At 51.7% G+C, this 22,441-nt stretch overlaps 2 protein-coding genes across 2 annotated transcripts; both read right to left on the bottom strand.

The window, feature by feature from the left end:
- Nucleotides 1-5,552: 5,552 nt before the first annotated feature.
- Nucleotides 5,553-10,229, bottom strand: LOC140646000 (adenosine 5'-monophosphoramidase HINT2-like). The gene is given in 5 exon segments (XM_072849430.1): nucleotides 5,553-5,894; nucleotides 6,694-6,798; nucleotides 8,331-8,360; nucleotides 8,362-8,777; nucleotides 10,139-10,229. Coding segments are annotated over 5 exon segments (807 nt in total). The 3' UTR covers nucleotides 5,553-5,729.
- A 6,275-nt stretch (nucleotides 10,230-16,504) lies between these two features.
- Nucleotides 16,505-21,703, bottom strand: LOC140645999 (uncharacterized). The gene is given in 5 exon segments (XM_072849429.1): nucleotides 16,505-16,846; nucleotides 17,646-17,750; nucleotides 19,278-19,307; nucleotides 19,309-19,797; nucleotides 21,569-21,703. Coding segments are annotated over 5 exon segments (924 nt in total). The 3' UTR covers nucleotides 16,505-16,681.
- Nucleotides 21,704-22,441: the final 738 nt, after the last annotated feature.

Below are 22,441 nucleotides of genomic sequence, written 5' to 3'. Positions count from 1 at the left end.
AAAGATTATCAAGAGTGGCTTCACAATGACATCTGCCCGCTCCCCCAGCGCTCATGCGTGCATCCCATCAGGGCCCGTGGCCTTACGTACATCCGGTTTGCTTAAGTATTCCCTGACCAGATCCTCTTCCGCCAAGGGTACGTCTTCCTTGCTCCAGACTTTCCCCCTGGCCTCCGGGGCCTGGGATTCCTGAAGGCTGGTCTTGCTAGCAAAGACTGAGGCAAAGGCGGCATTCAGTCACAGAATCGGAGAATGGTTTGGGTAGGAAGGGACCTTTTAAAGATCATCTAGCCCAACCCCTCTGCAATGGGCAGGGACATCTTTCACTTGATCAGGTTGCTCAAAGCCCCGCCCAACCTGACCTTGAACACTTCCAGTGATGGGGCATCCACAACTTCTCTGGGCAACCCGTTCTCCAGTGTCTCACCACCCTCGTCGTAAAAAATAATTCTTCCTTATTTCCAACCTAAACCTACCCTCTTTCAGTTTAAAACTGTTACCCCTCTACCGACCACGCGGCTCTGCCGAGCAGAGATCGGCCTTTGTTGGTCGGTACGCAAACCGTCAGGGAATCAAAAAGATTCACCCATCTCGCAACCCACCGAGTGGGACGAGACACCCTGGGATGCACCTCGTCAGGTCCCATGGACTTGTGTATGTTCAGGTTCCTCACGTGGTCTTGAACCGGATCGTTTCCTACGATGGGAGGGACTTTGTTCCCCCAGTCCCTGCCTTGAGGTTCAGGGACTTGAGAGATGTGGGAACAGTGATTGCCAGTGAAAACGGAGGCAAAACAAAATCGTTGAGTACCTCAGCCTTCCCCAAGTCGGTTGTCACTAGAGCTCCTGTCTTATTTATTGGGGGGTGGCATGGGGGTGGTGTACGTTTTCTTTAGTCTTCCTTTTCTGGCCAACGCACCTGTAGAAGCCCTTCTTATGATTCTTCACATCCCTTGCCAAATTCAGCTCCAGCTGTGCCTTAGCTTTCCTGATCCCATCCCTACACACCCGGGCAGCATCCCTATATTCTTCCCAGGACGCGTGTCCCTGCTTCCACTCACTATGCATTTCCTTCTTGCGCTTCAGCTCGACCAGAAGGTCCTTACTCAGCCATGCTGGTCTCCTGCCTTCCTTGCCTGATTTCTTACGCATGGGAATCGAGAGCTCTTGTGCTCTACGAAAACGTCCTTAAAGAGCTGCCAGCTCCCTTCTGCTCCTTTATCCCCGAGGGCAGTTTCCCAGGGAGGTCCCATCCACGAGTTCTTGAAACACCTGAAAGTTCGCTCTCCTAAAATTCAGGGTCTTGACTTTACTCTTTGCCCGCGAGTGTGATGCTTCTGGTAGTTGAAGTAAGAACGCTTTGTCAACATCCTCCCCTATAGTAGACACCAACCACGAGGTTTCCTTTGTTGGCTTGGCCTCGAATTTTCACCCATAAGCTCTCAACCTGTTCATCGCTGTCTTTCAAAGACAGCTCTGTGCAGTCAATCCTTTTTTCTTTTTTCCATAGCGGGCAACCCCCCCCCGCCTCTCCTTCCTTCTGAACAGTTTATAGCCATCGATTGCAGCCCTCCAGTCGTGTGAGTCATCCCACCAAGTTTCAGCGATAGCGATTAGGCCATAGCTTTCCAGCTGCACAGCGGCTTCCACCTCCTCCTGTTTGTTACCCGTGCTGCGTGCATTGGGATAGAGACACTTCAGCTGGGCTGTCGACCGCGTCTGCGTGTTGGAGGCTCAAGCCCCAATTCCTTTGCAGCATTTCTCAGGTGTTCCCCTGTTGGTTCCTAATGCATCAGCAGCCCCTGGCTCCTCTCTGTTGCTCAAAACTCCATCGCCTTCCCCCGCTGGGTCTAGTTTAAAGCCCTCCTTGTAAGTCTGGCCAGCTTGTTGGCGAAGACCCTCTTGCCCCGCTTGGTCAGGTGAACCCCATCAGCTCCCAACAGACCTGGCTTCTCAAAGGTAGATCCATGATCTACCTTTGCCAAAACCTTGAGTATGGCACCAGCTACGCAGCCAGGCATTCCCCTGTTCAATTCGTCTCCTCCTTCCTGGACCCCTTCCTCTGACTGGGAGGTTAGAGGAGACCACCACCTGTGCTCCTGATCCTTTTAACATTGCTCCGAGGGACAGATGGTCTTTTTGGAGCCTCGTCTTTTGACGAGGCTCTAAGTTGCCTCGTCAGACCCTACGCGGAATAGTAGGAGCAGATGATAATCTGTAGGGCTCACCAGGCTCGGCAGCCTCTCAGTGACGCCACGAATGCGAGCTCCTGGTAGGCAGCAGACTTCTCTAGAGAAATCGTCTGGATGGCAAATGGGTGCTTTGGTGCCTCTCAGTAGGGAATCTCCGATTACTAATACCTTACGTGCTTTTCTGGTGGCACCGGTTCTAATGCGGGTGGGTGGTTGGGTCAGCTTTGCATGGTTGCCCTGCTGTCTTGTCCCTCCAGCAGATATCGGGGTGGTTGAAGTCCCCGTGAGGACCAGGGCCTGCGAACGCAAGGCTGCTCCTATCTGTCTGTAGAGGGCCTCATCCGCTTGTTCTTCCTGGTCAGGCGGCCTATAGCAGACGCCCGCTACAATGCCACCCTTACCCGTCTTCTCTTCGGTCCTTACCCATGAGCTCTCGGTCGGTAGGCTCATCAGCCATCCCCAGGCAGGGCTCCTTGCATTCCAGCTGTTCTCTCACATAAAAGGGCCACTCCCCCTCCTCATCTTCCCGGCCTGTCCTTCCTAAAGAGCCCCTATCCCTCCATTGCAACACTCCAGTCACGGGAGTTCTCAGCTTTCGGTCTCCTTTGCTACTGAATTTCAGTTATAGAAGACGGATTGGAACCTGCGCTTCAGTCAAATCAACATTCAGTCCTAATCCTTCCCGACAAAAGGATCGGGAACTACATCTCCAGCCTTACTTATTGTCCTTTTACCCTTCACATCCTCAAGGCATTGCCTTCTCTAAGGCTCTGTTTTAATCAAGTTTTGCAAGACCAAGTTAACCAAGCTCACATCTACTCCATGACCTCTTTATAGCTGTTCCTGGGTTTCCAACACACACACACACACACAGAGAGCATCCAACAGGCTCCGTACATTTTCATCCCTTTGCACGCAGGAGTTCCAGTTCTTTGTCACTTTTATTACCAAGTGAGAAAAAATGGAGTCTAGATCCTTTTTCTCACAAGAACCTCTTATTGCTCAGAAAGAAGGCTTTTTCTCTTGAAATTTCCCCCTCCTCAAAGTGACTGGATCCCCAGATATTTCCCGACTTTCCTACCTCCAAAAGGTCCTGTTCCTACCCCAGTCACTATCATTCTTTAAACCACCGACCCCCTTCAGCTTCTACACGGAGGAATCTGCCTTTTAGGCTTTGTGGTGGGTTGACCTTGGCCGGCTGCCAGGGGCCCACCCAGCTGCTCTCTCGCTGCCCCTCCTCAACAGGACAGGGGGAGAAAATAGGATGAAAAAGTGCCTTCAGGAAATATCCACCTGCCGGATCCACGGGCAGCAGGGATTGCTGCCCCGGCTGCCCACCTGCCCCGGACAGCGCTTTGCCCTTTCTTAAATATGTTTTCACAGGGGCGCCACCAGCTTCGCCGAGTTGCTCAGCTTTGGCCTGCGGTCAGTCCGGTGCCTAGCTGGCTGGAACCAGCTGTGTCCGGCACAGGGCAGACCCTGGCCTCTTCTCACAGAGGCCACCCCTGCAGACCGCACCTGGAGCGCTGTGTCCGGTTCTGGTCCCCACAATTCAAAAAGAGACGCAGACAGACTGGAGCAGGTCCCAAGGAGGGCCACAAAGACGATCAAAGGGCTGGAGGACCTGCCCTATGAGGAAAGACTGAAGGAGTTGGGTCTTTTCTCCCTTGGAGAAGAGAAGGCTCAGGGGGGAACCTCATCACAGTATTCCAGTACTTAAAGGGTGGCTACAAAGGGGACGGAGGCTCTCTCTTCACAAGGAGCCACATGGAGAAGACAAGGGGCAACGGGTACAAGTTGCACCAGGAGAGAGGTTTCATCTTGACACAAGACAGACATATTATTATTATTTGTATTTATTTCTTTATTACACAGCGAGAGCAATCATCCACCGGAACAGCCTCCCCAGGGATGTGGTAGAGTCCCCATCGCTGGAGGTTTTCAAGATGCGATTGGACAGGGTGCTAGATAATCTCATCTAGGCTGCCTTTCCCACAAAAGGTTGGACCAGATGATCTTTCCAGGTCCCTTCCCACCTGGGCTGCTCTAGGATGCTACGATTCTTCAGCGGATCACTGTTTAATAACCCTTTGCTCTCTCTGGTTTGGAGCAAAGTATCGGCAACGTCGCCTGTGAGGCGAGACGTAAATTCCACCAGGCGCCACAGACTTCTAAAACCTATGGCAATCGCCCAGTCTCTCTGAATGTATAAGCCGTACCTAGCCTCTTCAACATTCCCCGCCCCAGAAGCGGGAACACCTTCTAGATACCTTAGGGAGTTTACACAGACAGAACAATAGATGTTACCTAGCTCAATCATTCAGTAAGCAAACACTGCACCAGCGCAGCTTCCAGGAAACATCATATGTCAGCTTCCATCTACTTCAGGTAAATCGTTTCCATCTCCTCCCGGGAAGATTAAATAAAGGTGAAGTCCTCGGGTTACTTACACGCCCGTGTCACCCAACTTCACCTGATCGCTTGGGGATATAGAAGAGATGAAGACGCCTCCCAGTGGGCGTCTCAGATGCCTCAGCAACACAGCGTTCAAGGGCAACGAAGGATCGCCCTGCTTTCCCATGCCCATCTCCCTTTTTGAGCAGCTGTTAAAAGACAGACAAAGTTTGCTGTCTCCCTGTGATGCAGTTTTGGTTTGGGTCTGGCTGGGATGGAGTTAACTTTGCCCATAGCAGCCCTCATAGTGCTGTGCTTTGTAGTTGTAGCTAGAAGGGTGTTGATAACACACCAATGTTTTGGCTACTGCTGAGCAGTGCTCCCACAGCATGGAGGCTGTCTCTCCAACCACCCCACCCCCAAAGCCCAGTAAGCTGGGGGTGGGCAAGAGGTTGGGAGGGGACAGAGCCAGGACAGCTGACCCAAAGTGACCAAAGGGATATTCCACTGTGCTATGGAAGCACCGCAGCTGCCATTCGGACCGACTGTTTTCTCCTACCATATCCCTCCTCACCAGAAAAGGGATAGCAACGGGGCCTTATCACACAGCCATTGATAAAGTGCTCCAACAGGAGTTGGATGCTTCCAACACATTGCACTGTGCCGAAACCACCCTTGTATGGCATGCCTGTAGCGTCACATACAGTATTTTCTACAGTTTTAGCAGCAGCCTACGCCGGCTTTATCTACGTTTGCGTACCACTTCCAAAAAGCTAAGAGTTTGCTTCCTACGAGACGCAGGAGACTGCTAAGCGGTTCCAGCGTCACGCTTCAAGTGACTGGGCAAATCACTATCTACCTATAGAACACTGTTAACAGACTGAAACACTCCACGTACTTACACTCCGGGGAGACACCATTTTAACTTGCAGAACTATTTCCCTCAGTAAGACGCACAAGACAGAGATGATATCCCCATGCTAAATCTTTATTGTGCAACTGCTGCTCAAAGCTTTTATTACCTTCCGCAGACACACGTCACAAAAAATTAGACATCAACGGTGTGGCTAGACCGACGGGCAACAGATGAAATCCATTCAGTGGCGATTCGTACACGTGCAGCAACTCTTGTGGTGCAAAAATCTTAGCCAGGCGGCCAGCCCAACTGACGGCCACCCAGAATACGTAGATGTACGTGACAGACAGACTGCCCACCCTCGGGCCCTTCATCCACAACCGTCCGGAACCCATTGGTCAGGCCCAGGTGAGCAGCACGCATCTTGCCAACAATCATTAAATGCCCAAGAAGCTGGAGAAGGAAGTGCAAACCCATAAATAAATAACATAAAAAGCCACACACAAAGAGGGGAGAGGGCAGCAAGGGAAGGAACGAGAGCAGAGAACCACCCAGAGAAGCCAGTTAGCCAATTCCTAGCAATTCGACCATTGCGCTTCAAATTACTGTCTGTCCGCCTGCAACTGACATTTTCCAAGCAAAGCTACAAAGACCAATTATGCACACTACAGGGAAAAAAAGAGCTATGCAATTTTTTTCAGGCTAGACAGTAACGGACTACAAGACAGCCACAGAAGCTAAGTTTGTCTCCGGGCTAAAGCCCCCATTATACCTTCAGGCAACATAAGCAATTCTGGTGGAAAATAAACTTTAGGCTGCCTTTTGCGTGGGTTTACAAAGCCTTTGAACTTGACTTTTAGAGCTAAAAGTGAAGCACCCAGCACCTCTCAACCAGCTTTGCCCTTCCTCACCCCTGACCTGCCAAAAACCCCAAGCCCCCTTCTCCGTATTAGGAGAAGTACTACTACTCTTACTCTAAACCATGACAATAGGCATCAGACCGCGCTCCAGAACACCACCGCATTTTGCACCAGAAGTACATACCCAGGGATGAGCATTGCTTTATAGCACTACTTTTAGTCAAAAAGCTCAATTCCATTACAAGCTAGAGGCAAAAGATTACAGCGCCAGAAAACCCCAAATAGCCTACTGTGCCCTATCAAGAGGGAAAGAGGGGATGGGAAAGAGTCTAGTAAATTAGGAACTAATTACAGGGACAGTTCAGCGTGCAGAAAGCTTCCACGGTACTTACAGATTCACCAGAATCTTCTGCTTCAGATAGCCTGATAATTGGCTCCTTAGGCACGACTAGGAAAAGCGTCGGAGCTTGGGGTGAAAGATCATGGAACGCAAGGCACTGGAGGAAGAGTAAACAGTTAAAACTTGATTGGCTTCGGGGAAAGGCAATAGCTTGAGCAAATCAATACGCCCCACTGAACTCGTACAGAAGCAGATTACCAGATGCCCCAAACACAAGCCGAAACGTTGATTTTTCTTACGTGATATTAATACTTGCTATACACAAAATACAACATATTTACAGAGCCCCTCCAGAAGTGGGATTCAGCGTGCAAGATGATGGGGGCAAGGAGACGGGCCAGTACTTCAGATTAGCGACCTCCATCCAGTATGTTTTAATTTGGGTCGATCATTTCCTAAGCAGTTTTTCTATTCGATGTGGTCCACACAGAGGCAGGAGACAAAGGGCTTAACTGAATCAGCAAAGAATTTAGTGAAGTGGAAGATCAGCGGCCATTCACTTTCCATGGTACAGGGAGCTCAAGTATTGAACAAAAGCATAATCACAGGAAGCCTGCAAGTGCATAGTACGAGTCTGCCTTCTATATTGCACATAAACCCTACCTTCAAAAGCAGAAGACACCCCTAACTGTTAATCTTCAGCGTTTTAATAAAAAAAATTATACGCGACACTAACTTAAAGTTAACATCGTGTAGGTAACGGCTGCATTTTTTCGTCCCACAGTCTAAGCAGCTCACTCCAGTTCCTAGCACGTTGTGGTGCACCAGCATGCGTGAACCTTGCAAGCATGCTGTTATCACGGTCCCGCTTCACCACAGAAACAAGGTCTGGGAAGCTTTTGCAGCCTGCAGGATGGCCGGTTTCTAGATATTTTTTTTTTTTTAAGAAAAATAAGAAAAGCTGTAACTCTTTGCTTTAATAATCCAGTTTGGGGGCTCAGAACCAAAGCCTAGCACAGCAGAGCTGTGAAATCTCTATAATGCTATTACGAGGCACATCAAGACCTGCATTTCTCCTATGCAGAACTAACTCATTACGGTCACTACTCAGACCTTCACTGCTTGCACACACACACGCACCCACCCCTCCCCCCCAGAATCCCCGAGGAGACTGACCGCGCGTGCTTAATCTAAGGTTTCAAGACTATCATCCTACGCGAGGTAGGACCACTCCCATCCCTCGGCAGCAAACTTTGCACGACTTGCAGTGCCAAAGGGATATCACGCGGCAAACGTCTGCGGCTGCCACCGAGTGCGTTACCGTCAGAGGCCCTCCTCTACGCACGCGCGCACACGACACGGTGGGGCTGCGAACCGAGGCGAGCCGGACAGCACCAGCAACCCAGTACGCGCCGCGGCAGCCGGCGGGGGCGCACCGAAGAAGCGCGATGTTTTAGGGATGGCGCAGTAGAGAGCGCCACAACCCAGAGAGGCCCCGTCCGTCCCCCGTCCCTCCACCCACCCACCCGCCCGCAGCAGCGCCGCCACCCGCCCTGCCGCGCTCCCGGGCACCGCACAACGGGTCCTCGGCTCAGGGCGCCTGCGAGCGCCGGGGGAGGGGGAGGGGGGGAACGGAAGGAAGGGAACGCAAGGGAAGAGGAACCGCGCACAGAGCAAAGCCGCGGCTACCTCCTCGTCCTCGTAGATGACGTTGGCGGGGAAGCGCCTTGCCGATGATCTTTCCGAAGACAGTAGTGGCGCCACCGGACCGGGCGGCCCGCGCCCCAATAATCTCGTCAGCCACGACAACGCCCGTTGTCGCCCCCGCGCTTCCTCCACTCGGCCAGGCCCTCCGCGGCGCCCATTGGGCCGCCAGATCGCCGCCGGCCGATCCCGCGTCCCGATTGGCTGTCTCGTCTGTCGCTTTCGCTTGTCCTCGCCCCTTGGCGGGTCCGCCCTCGTCGACCTGGTGCTTACCGGGGCTCGGGGCGCTTGCGTGCCCTCGGGGCGCGGAGGGATCCGACCTGGGGGTGGAGGGAGAAGACGTTGGGCGAGTCCGGTCTCGAATTTCAGAGTCCCATCTGGGTCGCCAAAACTGTTGCCTCGCTGTAAAATAACTCCCAAAACACACAGAGCATGTTTAGAGAGGAGACATTGCTTTATTCTGCGCAGGGTGCAAGGTGGAAAATTTCCACAAATCGAGCACACCTATTGCAATTCTTTTTCAGTATTTATACATAAAAGTTAACACACCACGCCTATCTAATACATAATCATTAGACTAACTAATCATCCTCTTCTTCCATTGGTCCGTATTTTCTCCGCTTCAAATTAAAGTCACAGTATGATTTTAATTCACTGCGCGTGCTCACAAGGAGTGTGTGTGTGGGGGGGTAGTCCTTTCGTCCCCCAATTGGGTCGGTGGCCGCGATCTCCCCTGCCGCCTTTACCTTTCCCCTAGTTACTGTTATTCCTGTTGTTTTCATGGTTGTTGTGGTGTCCCTTTATCTTTACGGCTCTCCCGGTAAGAGGATGTTCCCGTTATCGGTCTTTGAAGGGTTACAGCTTCGCATTCTTTGAGGAGAAACATAGGCTTGTTAGTAAAATATGCAGTGCCCATACCCTCTTATCTAACTTAGGCATTATCTATTACCTTGAAGATTCTACAATTCTCACAGTCTCGTATGCTAGTTTCTATTTCTAACTGTCTATGATTCTCACACTCTAGTATGCTAATTTCTATTCTAACTGTGATCCCTTCTTAACTACTAATAACTCTTATACTATTTCTATTTTATTCTAAAATACATACTCATATACTAAAATATTCTAAAATGCATACTCATATATACACAATTCAAGGTGACAATCTGACCTGGGGTGGAGGGAGAAGACGTTGGGCGAGTCCGCGGAGGGACCTGTGCCGTGTAGTGCTGCGACCCTGTGGGCGGGCAACGAGGTCTCGGAAGAGGCTGTTGTAGCTACAAGTACTATTTCTTGTTATTTGTTACCGCATCAAGTCCACCCCAAACGTGCTTGTGGCTTTTGGTGCTGCTCCCTCCAGGCAAATGACTGCTTTGGCCAGGCCAGGCCAGGCCAGGCCAGGCCTTAACTTTTCAGAACATCTCGTAGAACCGACAGAAGTTGCTCTAAATTGGTCCCTGAAAGCCCCGCTTCAATTGCAGACGCTTCTAAGCTGCACGCCTCCTCCTGGGAGAAAATAAAATACAAGGCGTGCCTTCGGCACTGGTGGCTTGAGGGCTGGAGGGCAGATCAAGATAGGCTTTGCGCTAAGCTGGGTAGGAGGCTTTTAGGAAAATAGGCAGTGCCCCCAAAGCTGCCCAAGGGCGGTCTGTGGTGCCCTGCACCCCGGGGATAGTGGGCAATTCGATCGGTCTACACAGCTGTATTGTAACATACGTAAACCCTGCTTTCCTCTATATCGGGCTAAGGATATCCTTAGCCTTCTTTGCGGCAAGGGCACACTGTCGGCTCACGTTCAACTTTGGTGTCCACCAGGAGCCCCCCCACGTCCTTTTCTGCAAAGCTGCTTTCCAGCCGGTCCGCCTCCAGCATATACTGGTGCATGGGGTTGTTCCTCCCCAGGTGCAGGACTTGGCACTTCCCCTTGCTGAACCGCACGAGGCTCCTGCCTGCCCATTTCTCCAGCCTGTCGAGGTCCCTCTGGATGGCAGCACAACCCTCTGGTGTATCAGCCACTCCTCCCAGTTTTGTATCATCAGCAAACTCGCCGAGGGTACAGTCTGTCTACCCATCATCCAGATCATTAATCAGGACGTTGAACAGGATCGGACCCAGTATTGACCCCGGGGTACACCGCTAGTGACTGGCCTCCAACTAGACTTCATGCCACCGATCACCACCCTCTGGGCCCAGCTGTTCAGCCAGTTTTCAACCCACCCCACTGTCTGCTCATCCAGCCCATACTTCATCAGCTTCTCTATGAGGATCTTACGGGAGACGGTGTCAAAAGCCTTCCCGAAGGCTAGGTAGGCAATATCCGCTGCTCTCCCTCGTCTACCAAGCCAGTCGTTTCATCATAGAAGGTTATCAGGTCGGTCAAGCATGACTCCCCCCTTGGTGAATCCATGATGACTACTCCTGATGACCGTCTTGTCCTTCATGTGCCTGGAAGCGGTTTCCAGGATTAGCTGCTCCGTCGCCCTTGCAGGGATCGAGGGGAGGCTGACCAGCCTGTAGTTCCCTGGGTCCTCTTTCTTGCCCTTCTTGAAGAGAGGGGTGACATTTGCATTCCTCCAGTCCTCAGGCGCCTCTCCCAGTCGCCGTGATCGATCAAAGATTATCAAGAGTGGCTTCACAATGACATCTGCCCGCTCCCCCAGCGCTCATGCGTGCATCCCATCAGGGCCCGTGGCCTTACGTACATCCGGTTTGCTTAAGTATTCCCTGACCAGATCCTCTTCCGCCAAGGGTACGTCTTCCTTGCTCCAGACTTTCCCCCTGGCCTCCGGGGCCTGGGATTCCTGAAGGCTGGTCTTGCTAGCAAAGACTGAGGCAAAGGCGGCATTCAGTCACAGAATCGGAGAATGGTTTGGGTAGGAAGGGACCTTTTAAAGATCATCTAGCCCAACCCCTCTGCAATGGGCAGGGACATCTTTCACTTGATCAGGTTGCTCAAAGCCCCGCCCAACCTGACCTTGAACACTTCCAGTGATGGGGCATCCACAACTTCTCTGGGCAACCCGTTCTCCAGTGTCTCACCACCCTCGTCGTAAAAAATTTCTTCCTTATTTCCAACCTAAACCTACCCTCTTTCAGTTTAAAACTGTTACCCCTCTACCGACCACGCGGCTCTGCCGAGCAGAGATCGGCCTTTGTTGGTCGGTACGCAAACCGTCAGGGAATCAAAAAGATTCACCCATCTCGCAACCCACCGAGTGGGACGAGACACCCTGGGATGCACCTCGTCAGGTCCCATGGACTTGTGTATGTTCAGGTTCCTCACGTGGTCTTGAACCGGATCGTTTCCTACGATGGGAGGGACTTTGTTCCCCAGTCCCTGCCTTGAGGTTCAGGGACTTGAGAGATGTGGGAACAGTGATTGCCAGTGAAAACGGAGGCAAAACAAAATCGTTGAGTACCTCAGCCTTCCCCAAGTCGGTTGTCACTAGAGCTCCTGTCTTATTTATTGGGGGGTGGCATGGGGGTGGTGTACGTTTTCTTTAGTCTTCCTTTTCTGGCCAACGCACCTGTAGAAGCCCTTCTTATGATTCTTCACATCCCTTGCCAAATTCAGCTCCAGCTGTGCCTTAGCTTTCCTGATCCCATCCCTACACACCCGGGCAGCATCCCTATATTCTTCCCAGGACGCGTGTCCCTGCTTCCACTCACTATGCATTTCCTTCTTGCGCTTCAGCTCGACCAGAAGGTCCTTACTCAGCCATGCTGGTCTCCTGCCTTCCTTGCCTGATTTCTTACGCATGGGAATCGAGAGCTCTTGTGCTCTACGAAAACGTCCTTAAAGAGCTGCCAGCTCCCTTCTGCTCCTTTATCCCCGAGGGCAGTTTCCCAGGGAGGTCCCATCCACGAGTTCTTGAAACACCTGAAAGTTCGCTCTCCTAAAATTCAGGGTCTTGACTTTACTCTTTGCCCGCGAGTGTGATGCTTCTGGTAGTTGAAGTAAGAACGCTTTGTCAACATCCTCCCCTATAGTAGACACCAACCACGAGGTTTCCTTTGTTGGCTTGGCCTCGAATTTTCACCCATAAGCTCTCAACCTGTTCATCGCTGTCTTTCAAAGACAGCTCTGTGCAGTCAATCCTTTTTTCTTTTTCCATAGCGGGCAACCCCCCCCCGCCTCTCCTTCCTTCTGAACAGTTTATAGCCATCGATTGCAGCCCTCCAGTCGTGTGAGTCATCCCACCAAGTTTCAGCGATAGCGATTAGGCCATAGCTTTCCAGCTGCACAGCGGCTTCCACCTCCTCCTGTTTGTTACCCGTGCTGCGTGCATTGGGATAGAGACACTTCAGCTGGGCTGTCGACCGCGTCACCTTTTTGGAGGCTCAAGCCCCAATTCCTTTGCAGCATTTCTCAGGTGTTCCCCTGTTGGTTCCTAATGCATCAGCAGCCCCTGGCTCCTCTCTGTTGCTCAAAACTCCATCGCCTTCCCCCGCTGGGTCTAGTTTAAAGCCCTCCTTGTAAGTCTGGCCAGCTTGTTGGCGAAGACCCTCTTGCCCCGCTTGGTCAGGTGAACCCCATCAGCTCCCAACAGACCTGGCTTCTCAAAGGTAGATCCATGATCTACCTTTGCCAAAACCTTGAGTATGGCACCAGCTACGCAGCCAGGCATTCCCCTGTTCAATTCGTCTCCTCCTTCCTGGACCCCTTCCTCTGACTGGGAGGTTAGAGGAGACCACCACCTGTGCTCCTGATCCTTTTAACATTGCTCCGAGGGACAGATGGTCTTTTGGAGCCTCGTCTTTTGACGAGGCTCTAAGTTGCCTCGTCAGACCCTACGCGGAATAGTAGGAGCAGATGATAATCTGTAGGGCTCACCAGGCTCGGCAGCCTCTCAGTGACGCCACGAATGCGAGCTCCTGGTAGGCAGCAGACTTCTCTAGAGAAATCGTCTGGATGGCAAATGGGTGCTTTGGTGCCTCTCAGTAGGGAATCTCCGATTACTAATACCTTACGTGCTTTTCTGGTGGCACCGGTTCTAATGCGGGTGGGTGGTTGGGTCAGCTTTGCATGGTTGCCCTGCTGTCTTGTCCCTCCAGCAGATATCGGGGTGGTTGAAGTCCCCGTGAGGACCAGGGCCTGCGAACGCAAGGCTGCTCCTATCTGTCTGTAGAGGGCCTCATCCGCTTGTTCTTCCTGGTCAGGCGGCCTATAGCAGACGCCCGCTACAATGCCACCCTTACCCGTCTTCTCTTCGGTCCTTACCCATGAGCTCTCGGTCGGTAGGCTCATCAGCCATCCCCAGGCAGGGCTCCTTGCATTCCAGCTGTTCTCTCACATAAAAGGGCCACTCCCCCTCCTCATCTTCCCGGCCTGTCCTTCCTAAAGAGCCCCTATCCCTCCATTGCAACACTCCAGTCACGGGAGTTCTCAGCTTTCGGTCTCCTTTGCTACTGAATTTCAGTTATAGAAGACGGATTGGAACCTGCGCTTCAGTCAAATCAACATTCAGTCCTAATCCTTCCCGACAAAAGGATCGGGAACTACATCTCCAGCCTTACTTATTGTCCTTTTACCCTTCACATCCTCAAGGCATTGCCTTCTCTAAGGCTCTGTTTTAATCAAGTTTTGCAAGACCAAGTTAACCAAGCTCACATCTACTCCATGACCTCTTTATAGCTGTTCCTGGGTTTCCAACACACACACACACACACAGAGAGCATCCAACAGGCTCCGTACATTTTCATCCCTTTGCACGCAGGAGTTCCAGTTCTTTGTCACTTTTATTACCAAGTGAGAAAAAATGGAGTCTAGATCCTTTTTCTCACAAGAACCTCTTATTGCTCAGAAAGAAGGCTTTTTCTCTTGAAATTTCCCCCTCCTCAAAGTGACTGGATCCCCAGATATTTCCCGACTTTCCTACCTCCAAAAGGTCCTGTTCCTACCCCAGTCACTATCATTCTTTAAACCACCGACCCCCTTCAGCTTCTACACGGAGGAATCTGCCTTTTAGGCTTTGTGGTGGGTTGACCTTGGCCGGCTGCCAGGGGCCCACCCAGCTGCTCTCTCGCTGCCCCTCCTCAACAGGACAGGGGAGAAAATAGGATGAAAAAGTGCCTTCAGGAAATATCCACCTGCCGGATCCACGGGCAGCAGGGATTGCTGCCCCGGCTGCCCACCTGCCCCGGACAGCGCTTTGCCCTTTCTTAAATATGTTTTCACAGGGCGCCACCAGCTTCGCCGAGTTGCTCAGCTTTGGCCTGCGGTCAGTCCGGTGCCTAGCTGGCTGGAACCAGCTGTGTCCGGCACAGGGCAGACCCTGGCCTCTTCTCACAGAGGCCACCCCTGCAGACCGCACCTGGAGCGCTGTGTCCGGTTCTGGTCCCCACAATTCAAAAAGAGACGCAGACAGACTGGAGCAGGTCCCAAGGAGGGCCACAAAGACGATCAAAGGGCTGGAGGACCTGCCCTATGAGGAAAGACTGAAGGAGTTGGGTCTTTTCTCCCTTGGAGAAGAGAAGGCTCAGGGGGGAACCTCATCACAGTATTCCAGTACTTAAAGGGTGGCTACAAAGGGGACGGAGGCTCTCTCTTCACAAGGAGCCACATGGAGAAGACAAGGGGCAACGGGTACAAGTTGCACCAGGAGAGAGGTTTCATCTTGACACAAGACAGACATATTATTATTATTTGTATTTATTTCTTTATTACACAGCGAGAGCAATCATCCACCGGAACAGCCTCCCCAGGGATGTGGTAGAGTCCCCATCGCTGGAGGTTTTCAAGATGCGATTGGACAGGGTGCTAGATAATCTCATCTAGGCTGCCTTTCCCACAAAAGGTTGGACCAGATGATCTTTCCAGGTCCCTTCCCACCTGGGCTGCTCTAGGATGCTACGATTCTTCAGCGGATCACTGTTTAATAACCCTTTGCTCTCTCTGGTTTGGAGCAAAGTATCGGCAACGTCGCCTGTGAGGCGAGACGTAAATTCCACCAGGCGCCACAGACTTCTAAAACCTATGGCAATCGCCCAGTCTCTCTGAATGTATAAGCCGTACCTAGCCTCTTCAACATTCCCCCGCCCCCAGAAGCGGGAACACCTTCTAGATACCTTAGGGAGTTTACACAGACAGAACAATAGATGTTACCTAGCTCAATCATTCAGTAAGCAAACACTGCACCAGCGCAGCTTCCAGGAAACATCATATGTCAGCTTCCATCTACTTCAGGTAAATCGTTTCCATCTCCTCCCGGGAAGATTAAATAAAGGTGAAGTCCTCGGGTTACTTACACGCCCGTGTCACCCAACTTCACCTGATCGCTTGGGGATATAGAAGAGATGAAGACGCCTCCCAGTGGGCGTCTCAGATGCCTCAGCAACACAGCGTTCAAGGGCAACGAAGGATCGCCCTGCTTTCCCATGCCCATCTCCCTTTTTGAGCAGCTGTTAAAAGACAGACAAAGTTTGCTGTCTCCCTGTGATGCAGTTTTGGTTTGGGTCTGGCTGGGATGGAGTTAACTTTGCCCATAGCAGCCCTCATAGTGCTGTGCTTTGTAGTTGTAGCTAGAAGGGTGTTGATAACACACCAATGTTTTGGCTACTGCTGAGCAGTGCTCCCACAGCATGGAGGCTGTCTCTCCAACCACCCCACCCCAAAGCCCAGTAAGCTGGGGGTGGGCAAGAGGTTGGGAGGGGACAGAGCCAGGACAGCTGACCCAAAAGTGACCAAAGGGATATTCCACTGTGCTATGGAAGCACCGCAGCTGCCATTCGGACCGACTGTTTTCTCCTACCATATCCCTCCTCACCAGAAAAGGGATAGCAACGGGGCCTTATCACACAGCCATTGATAAAGTGCTCCAACAGGAGTTGGATGCTTCCAACACATTGCACTGTGCCGAAACCACCCTTGTATGGCATGCCTGTAGCGTCACATACAGTATTTTCTACAGTTTTAGCAGCAGCCTACGCCGGCTTTATCTACGTTTGCGTACCACTTCCAAAAAGCTAAGAGTTTGCCTCCTACGAGACGCAGGAGACTGCTAAGCGGTTCCAGCGTCACGCTTCAAGTGACTGGGCAAATCACTATCTACCTATAGAACACTGTTAACAGACTGAAACACTCCACGTACTTACACTCCGGGGAGACACCATTTTAACTTGCAGAACTATTTCCCTCAGTAAGACGCACAAGACAGAGATGATATCCCCATGCTAAATCTTTATTGTGCAACTGCTGCTCAAAGCTTTTATTACCTTCCGCAGACACACGTCACAAAAAATTAGACATCAACGGTGTGGCTAGACCGACGGGCAACAGATGAAATCCATTCAGTGGCGATTCGTACACGTGCAGCAACTCTTGTGGTGCAAAAATCTTAGCCAGGCGGCCAGCCCAACTGACGGCCACCCAGAATACGTAGATGTACGTGACAGACAGACTGCCCACCCTCGGGCCCTTCATCCACAACCGTCCGGAACCCATTGGTCAGGCCCAGGTGAGCAGCACGCATCTTGCCAACAATCATTAAATGCCCAAGAAGCTGGAGAAGGAAGTGCAAACCCATAAATAAATAACATAAAAAGCCACACACAAAGAGGGGAGAGGGCAGCAAGGGAAGGAACGAGAGCAGAGAACCACCCAGAGAAGCCAGTTAGCCAATTCCTAGCAATTCGACCATTGCGCTTCAAATTACTGTCTGTCCGCCTGCAACTGACATTTTCCAAGCAAAGCTACAAAGACCAATTATGCACACTACAGGGAAAAAAAAGAGCTATGCAATTTTTTTCAGGCTAGACAGTAACGGACTACAAGACAGCCACAGAAGCTAAGTTTGTCTCCGGGCTAAAGCCCCCATTATACCTTCAGGCAACATAAGCAATTCTGGTGGAAAATAAACTTTAGGCTGCCTTTTGCGTGGGTTTACAAAGCCTTTGAACTTGACTTTTAGAGCTAAAAGTGAAGCACCCAGCACCTCTCAACCAGCTTTGCCCTTCCTCACCCCTGACCTGCCAAAAACCCCAAGCCCCTTCTCCGTATTAGGAGAAGTACTACTACTCTTACTCTAAACCATGACAATAGGCATCAGACCGCGCTCCAGAACACCACCGCATTTTGCACCAGAAGTACATACCCAGGGATGAGCATTGCTTTATAGCACTACTTTTAGTCAAAAAGCTCAATTCCATTACAAGCTAGAGGCAAAAGATTACAGCGCCAGAAAACCCCAAATAGCCTACTGTGCCCTATCAAGAGGGAAAGAGGGGATGGGAAAGAGTCTAGTAAATTAGGAACTAATTACAGGGACAGTTCAGCGTGCAGAAAGCTTCCACGGTACTTACAGATTCACCAGAATCTTCTGCTTCAGATAGCCTGATAATTGGCTCCTTAGGCACGACTAGGAAAAGCGTCGGAGCTTGGGGTGAAAGATCATGGAACGCAAGGCACTGGAGGAAGAGTAAACAGTTAAAACTTGATTGGCTTCGGGGAAAGGCAATAGCTTGAGCAAATCAATACGCCCCACTGAACTCGTACAGAAGCAGATTACCAGATGCCCCAAACACAAGGCGAAACGTTGATTTTTCTTACGTGATATTAATACTTGCTATACACAAAATACAACATATTTACAGAGCCCCTCCAGAAGTGGGATTCAGCGTGCAAGATGATGGGGGCAAGGAGACGGGCCAGTACTTCAGATTAGCGACCTCCATCCAGTATGTTTTAATTTGGGTCGATCATTTCCTAAGCAGTTTTTCTATTCGATGTGGTCCACACAGAGGCAGGAGACAAAGGGCTTAACTGAATCAGCAAAGAATTTAGTGAAGTGGAAGATCAGCGGCCATTCACTTTCCATGGTACAGGGAGCTCAAGTATTGAACAAAAGCATAATCACAGGAAGCCTGCAAGTGCATAGTACGAGTCTGCCTTCTATATTGCACATAAACCCTACCTTCAAAAGCAGAAGACACCCCTAACTGTTAATCTTCAGCGTTTTAATAAAAATTATACGCGACACTAACTTAAAGTTAACATCGTGTAGGTAACGGCTGCATTTTTTCCCCCACAGTCTAAGCAGCTCACTCCAGTTCCTAGCACGTTGTGGTGCACCAGCATGCGTGAACCTTGCAAGCATGCTGTTATCACGGTCCCGCTTCACCACAGAAACAAGGTCTGGGAAGCTTTTGCAGCCTGCAGGATGGCCGGTTTCTAGATATTTTTTTTTTTTTAAGAAAAATAAGAAAAGCTGTAACTCTTTGCTTTAATAATCCAGTTTGGGGGCTCAGAACCAAAGCCTAGCACAGCAGAGCTGTGAAATCTCTATAATGCTATTACGAGGCACATCAAGACCTGCATTTCTCCTATGCAGAACTAACTCATTACGGTCACTACTCAGACCTTCACTGCTTGCACACACACACGCACCCACCCCTCCCCCCCAGAATCCCCGAGGAGACTGACCGCGCGTGCTTAATCTAAGGTTTCAAGACTATCATCCTACGCGAGGTAGGACCACTCCCATCCCTCGGCAGCAAACTTTGCACGACTTGCAGTGCCAAAGGGATATCACGCGGCAAACGTCTGCGGCTGCCACCGAGTGCGTTACCGTCAGAGGCCCTCCTCTACGCACGCGCGCACACGACACGGTGGGGCTGCGAACCGAGGCGAGCCGGACAGCACCAGCAACCCAGTACGCGCCGCGGCAGCCGGCGGGGGGGGGGGCACCGAAGAAGCGCGATGTTTTAGGGATGGCGCAGTAGAGAGCGCCACAACCCAGAGAGGCCCCGTCCGTCCCCGTCCCTCCACCCACCCACCCGCCCGCAGCAGCGCCGCCACCCGCCCTGCCGCGCTCCCGGGCACCGCACAACGGGTCCTCGGCTCAGGGCGCCTGCGAGCGCCGGGGGAGGGGGAGGGGGGGAACGGAAGGGAAGGGAACGGAAGAGGAACCGCGCACAGAGCAAAGCCGCGGCTACCTCCTCGTCCTCGTAGATGACGTTGGCGGGGAAGCGCCTTGCCGATGATCTTTCCGAAGACAGTAGTGGCGCCACCGGACCGGGCGGCCCGCGCCCCAATAATCTCGTCAGCCACGACAACGCCCGTTGTCGCCCCCGCGCTTCCTCCACTCGGCCAGGCCCTCCGCGGCGCCCATTGGGCCGCCAGATCGCCGCCGGCCGATCCCGCGTCCCGATTGGCTGTCTCGTCTGTCGCTTTCGCTTGTCCTCGCCCCCTTGGCGGGTCCGCCCTCGTCGACCTGGTGCTTACCGGGGCTCGGGGCGCTTGCGTGCCCTCGGGGCGCGGAGGGATCCGACCTGGGGGTGGAGGGAGAAGACGTTGGGCGAGTCCGGTCTCGAATTTCAGAGTCCCATCTGGGTCGCCAAAACTGTTGCCTCGCTGTAAAATAACTCCCAAAACACACAGAGCATGTTTAGAGAGGAGACATTGCTTTATTCTGCGCAGGGTGCAAGGTGGAAAATTTCCACAAATCGAGCACACCTATTGCAATTCTTTTTCAGTATTTATACATAAAAGTTAACACACCACGCCTATCTAATACATAATCATTAGACTAACTAATCATCCTCTTCTTCCATTGGTCCGTATTTTCTCCGCTTCAAATTAAAGTCACAGTATGATTTTAATTCACTGCGCGTGCTCACAAGGAGTGTGTGTGGGGGGGTAGTCCTTTCGTCCCCCAATTGGGTCGGTGGCCGCGATCTCCCCCTGCCGCCTTTACCTTTCCCCTAGTTACTGTTATTCCTGTTGTTTTCATGGTTGTTGTGGTGTCCCTTTATCTTTACGGCTCTCCCGGTAAGAGGATGTTCCCGTTATCGGTCTTTGAAGGGTTACAGCTTCGCATTCTTTGAGGAGAAACATAGGCTTGTTAGTAAAATATGCAGTGCCCATACCCTCTTATCTAACTTAGGCATTATCTATTACCTTGAAGATTCTACAATTCTCACAGTCTCGTATGCTAGTTTCTATTTCTAACTGTCTATGATTCTCACACTCTAGTATGCTAATTTCTATTCTAACTGTGATCCCTTCTTAACTACTAATAACTCTTATACTATTTCTATTTTATTCTAAAATACATACTCATATACTAAAATATTCTAAAATGCATACTCATATATACACAATTCAAGGTGACAATCTGACCTGGGGGTGGAGGGAGAAGACGTTGGGCGAGTCCGCGGAGGGACCTGTGCCGTGTAGTGCTGCGACCCTGTGGGCGGGCAACGAGGTCTCGGAAGAGGCTGTTGTAGCTACAAGTACTATTTCTTGTTATTTGTTACCGCATCAAGTCCACCCCAAACGTGCTTGTGGCTTTTTGGTGCTGCTCCCTCCAGGCAAATGACTGCTTTGGCCAGGCCAGGCCAGGCCAGGCCAGGCCTTAACTTTTCAGAACATCTCGTAGAACCGACAGAAGTTGCTCTAAATTGGTCCCTGAAAGCCCCGCTTCAATTGCAGACGCTTCTAAGCTGCACGCCTCCTCCTGGGAGAAAATAAAATACAAGGCGTGCCTTCGGCACTGGTGGCTTGAGGGCTGGAGGGCAGATCAAGATAGGCTTTGCGCTAAGCTGGGTAGGAGGCTTTTAGGAAAATAGGCAGTGCCCCCAAAGCTGCCCAAGGGCGGTCTGTGGTGCCCTGCACCCCCGGGGATAGTGGGCAATTCGATCGGTCTACACAGCTGTATTGTAACATACGTAAACCCTGCTTTCCTCTATATCGGGCTAAGGATATCCTTAGCCTTCTTTGCGGCAAGGGCACACTGTCGGCTCACGTTCAACTTTGGTGTCCACCAGGAGCCCCCCCACGTCCTTTTCTGCAAAGCTGCTTTCCAGCCGGTCCGCCTCCAGCATATACTGGTGCATGGGGTTGTTCCTCCCCAGGTGCAGGACTTGGCACTTCCCCTTGCTGAACCGCACGAGGCTCCTGCCTGCCCATTTCTCCAGCCTGTCGAGGTCCCTCTGGATGGCAGCACAACCCTCTGGTGTATCAGCCACTCCTCCCAGTTTTGTATCATCAGCAAACTCGCCGAGGGTACAGTCTGTCTACCCATCATCCAGATCATTAATCAGGACGTTGAACAGGATCGGACCCAGTATTGACCCCCGGGGTACACCGCTAGTGACTGGCCTCCAACTAGACTTCATGCCACCGATCACCACCCTCTGGGCCCAGCTGTTCAGCCAGTTTTCAACCCACCCCACTGTCTGCTCATCCAGCCCATACTTCATCAGCTTCTCTATGAGGATCTTACGGAGACGGTGTCAAAAGCCTTCCCGAAGGCTAGGTAGGCAATATCCGCTGCTCTCCCCTCGTCTACCAAGCCAGTCGTTTCATCATAGAAGGTTATCAGGTCGGTCAAGCATGACTCCCCCCTTGGTGAATCCATGATGACTACTCCTGATGACCGTCTTGTCCTTCATGTGCCTGGAAGCGGTTTCCAGGATTAGCTGCTCCGTCGCCCTTGCAGGGATCGAGGGGAGGCTGACCAGCCTGTAGTTCCCTGGGTCCTCTTTCTTGCCCTTCTTGAAGAGAGGGGTGACATTTGCATTCCTCCAGTCCTCAGGCGCCTCTCCCAGTCGCCGTGATCGATCAAAGATTATCAAGAGTGGCTTCACAATGACATCTGCCCGCTCCCCAGCGCTCATGCGTGCATCCCATCAGGGCCCGTGGCCTTACGTACATCCGGTTTGCTTAAGTATTCCCTGACCAGATCCTCTTCCGCCAAGGGTACGTCTTCCTTGCTCCAGACTTTCCCCTGGCCTCCGGGGCCTGGGATTCCTGAAGGCTGGTCTTGCTAGCAAAGACTGAGGCAAAGGCGGCATTCAGTCACAGAATCGGAGAATGGTTTGGGTAGGAAGGGACCTTTTAAAGATCATCTAGCCCAACCCCTCTGCAATGGGCAGGGACATCTTTCACTTGATCAGGTTGCTCAAAGCCCCGCCCAACCTGACCTTGAACACTTCCAGTGATGGGGCATCCACAACTTCTCTGGGCAACCCGTTCTCCAGTGTCTCACCACCCTCGTCGTAAAAAAAAATTCTTCCTTATTTCCAACCTAAACCTACCCTCTTTCAGTTTAAAACTGTTACCCCTCTACCGACCACGCGGCTCTGCCGAGCAGAGA

This window comes from Ciconia boyciana, unplaced genomic scaffold (assembly GCF_034638445.1).
Source record: "Ciconia boyciana unplaced genomic scaffold, ASM3463844v1 HiC_scaffold_96, whole genome shotgun sequence".
NCBI classification, from domain to species: domain Eukaryota; kingdom Metazoa; phylum Chordata; class Aves; order Ciconiiformes; family Ciconiidae; genus Ciconia; species Ciconia boyciana.
The sequence above is the reverse complement of the archived record's forward strand: the minus strand, read 5'-3'. Positions and strand labels throughout refer to the sequence as shown.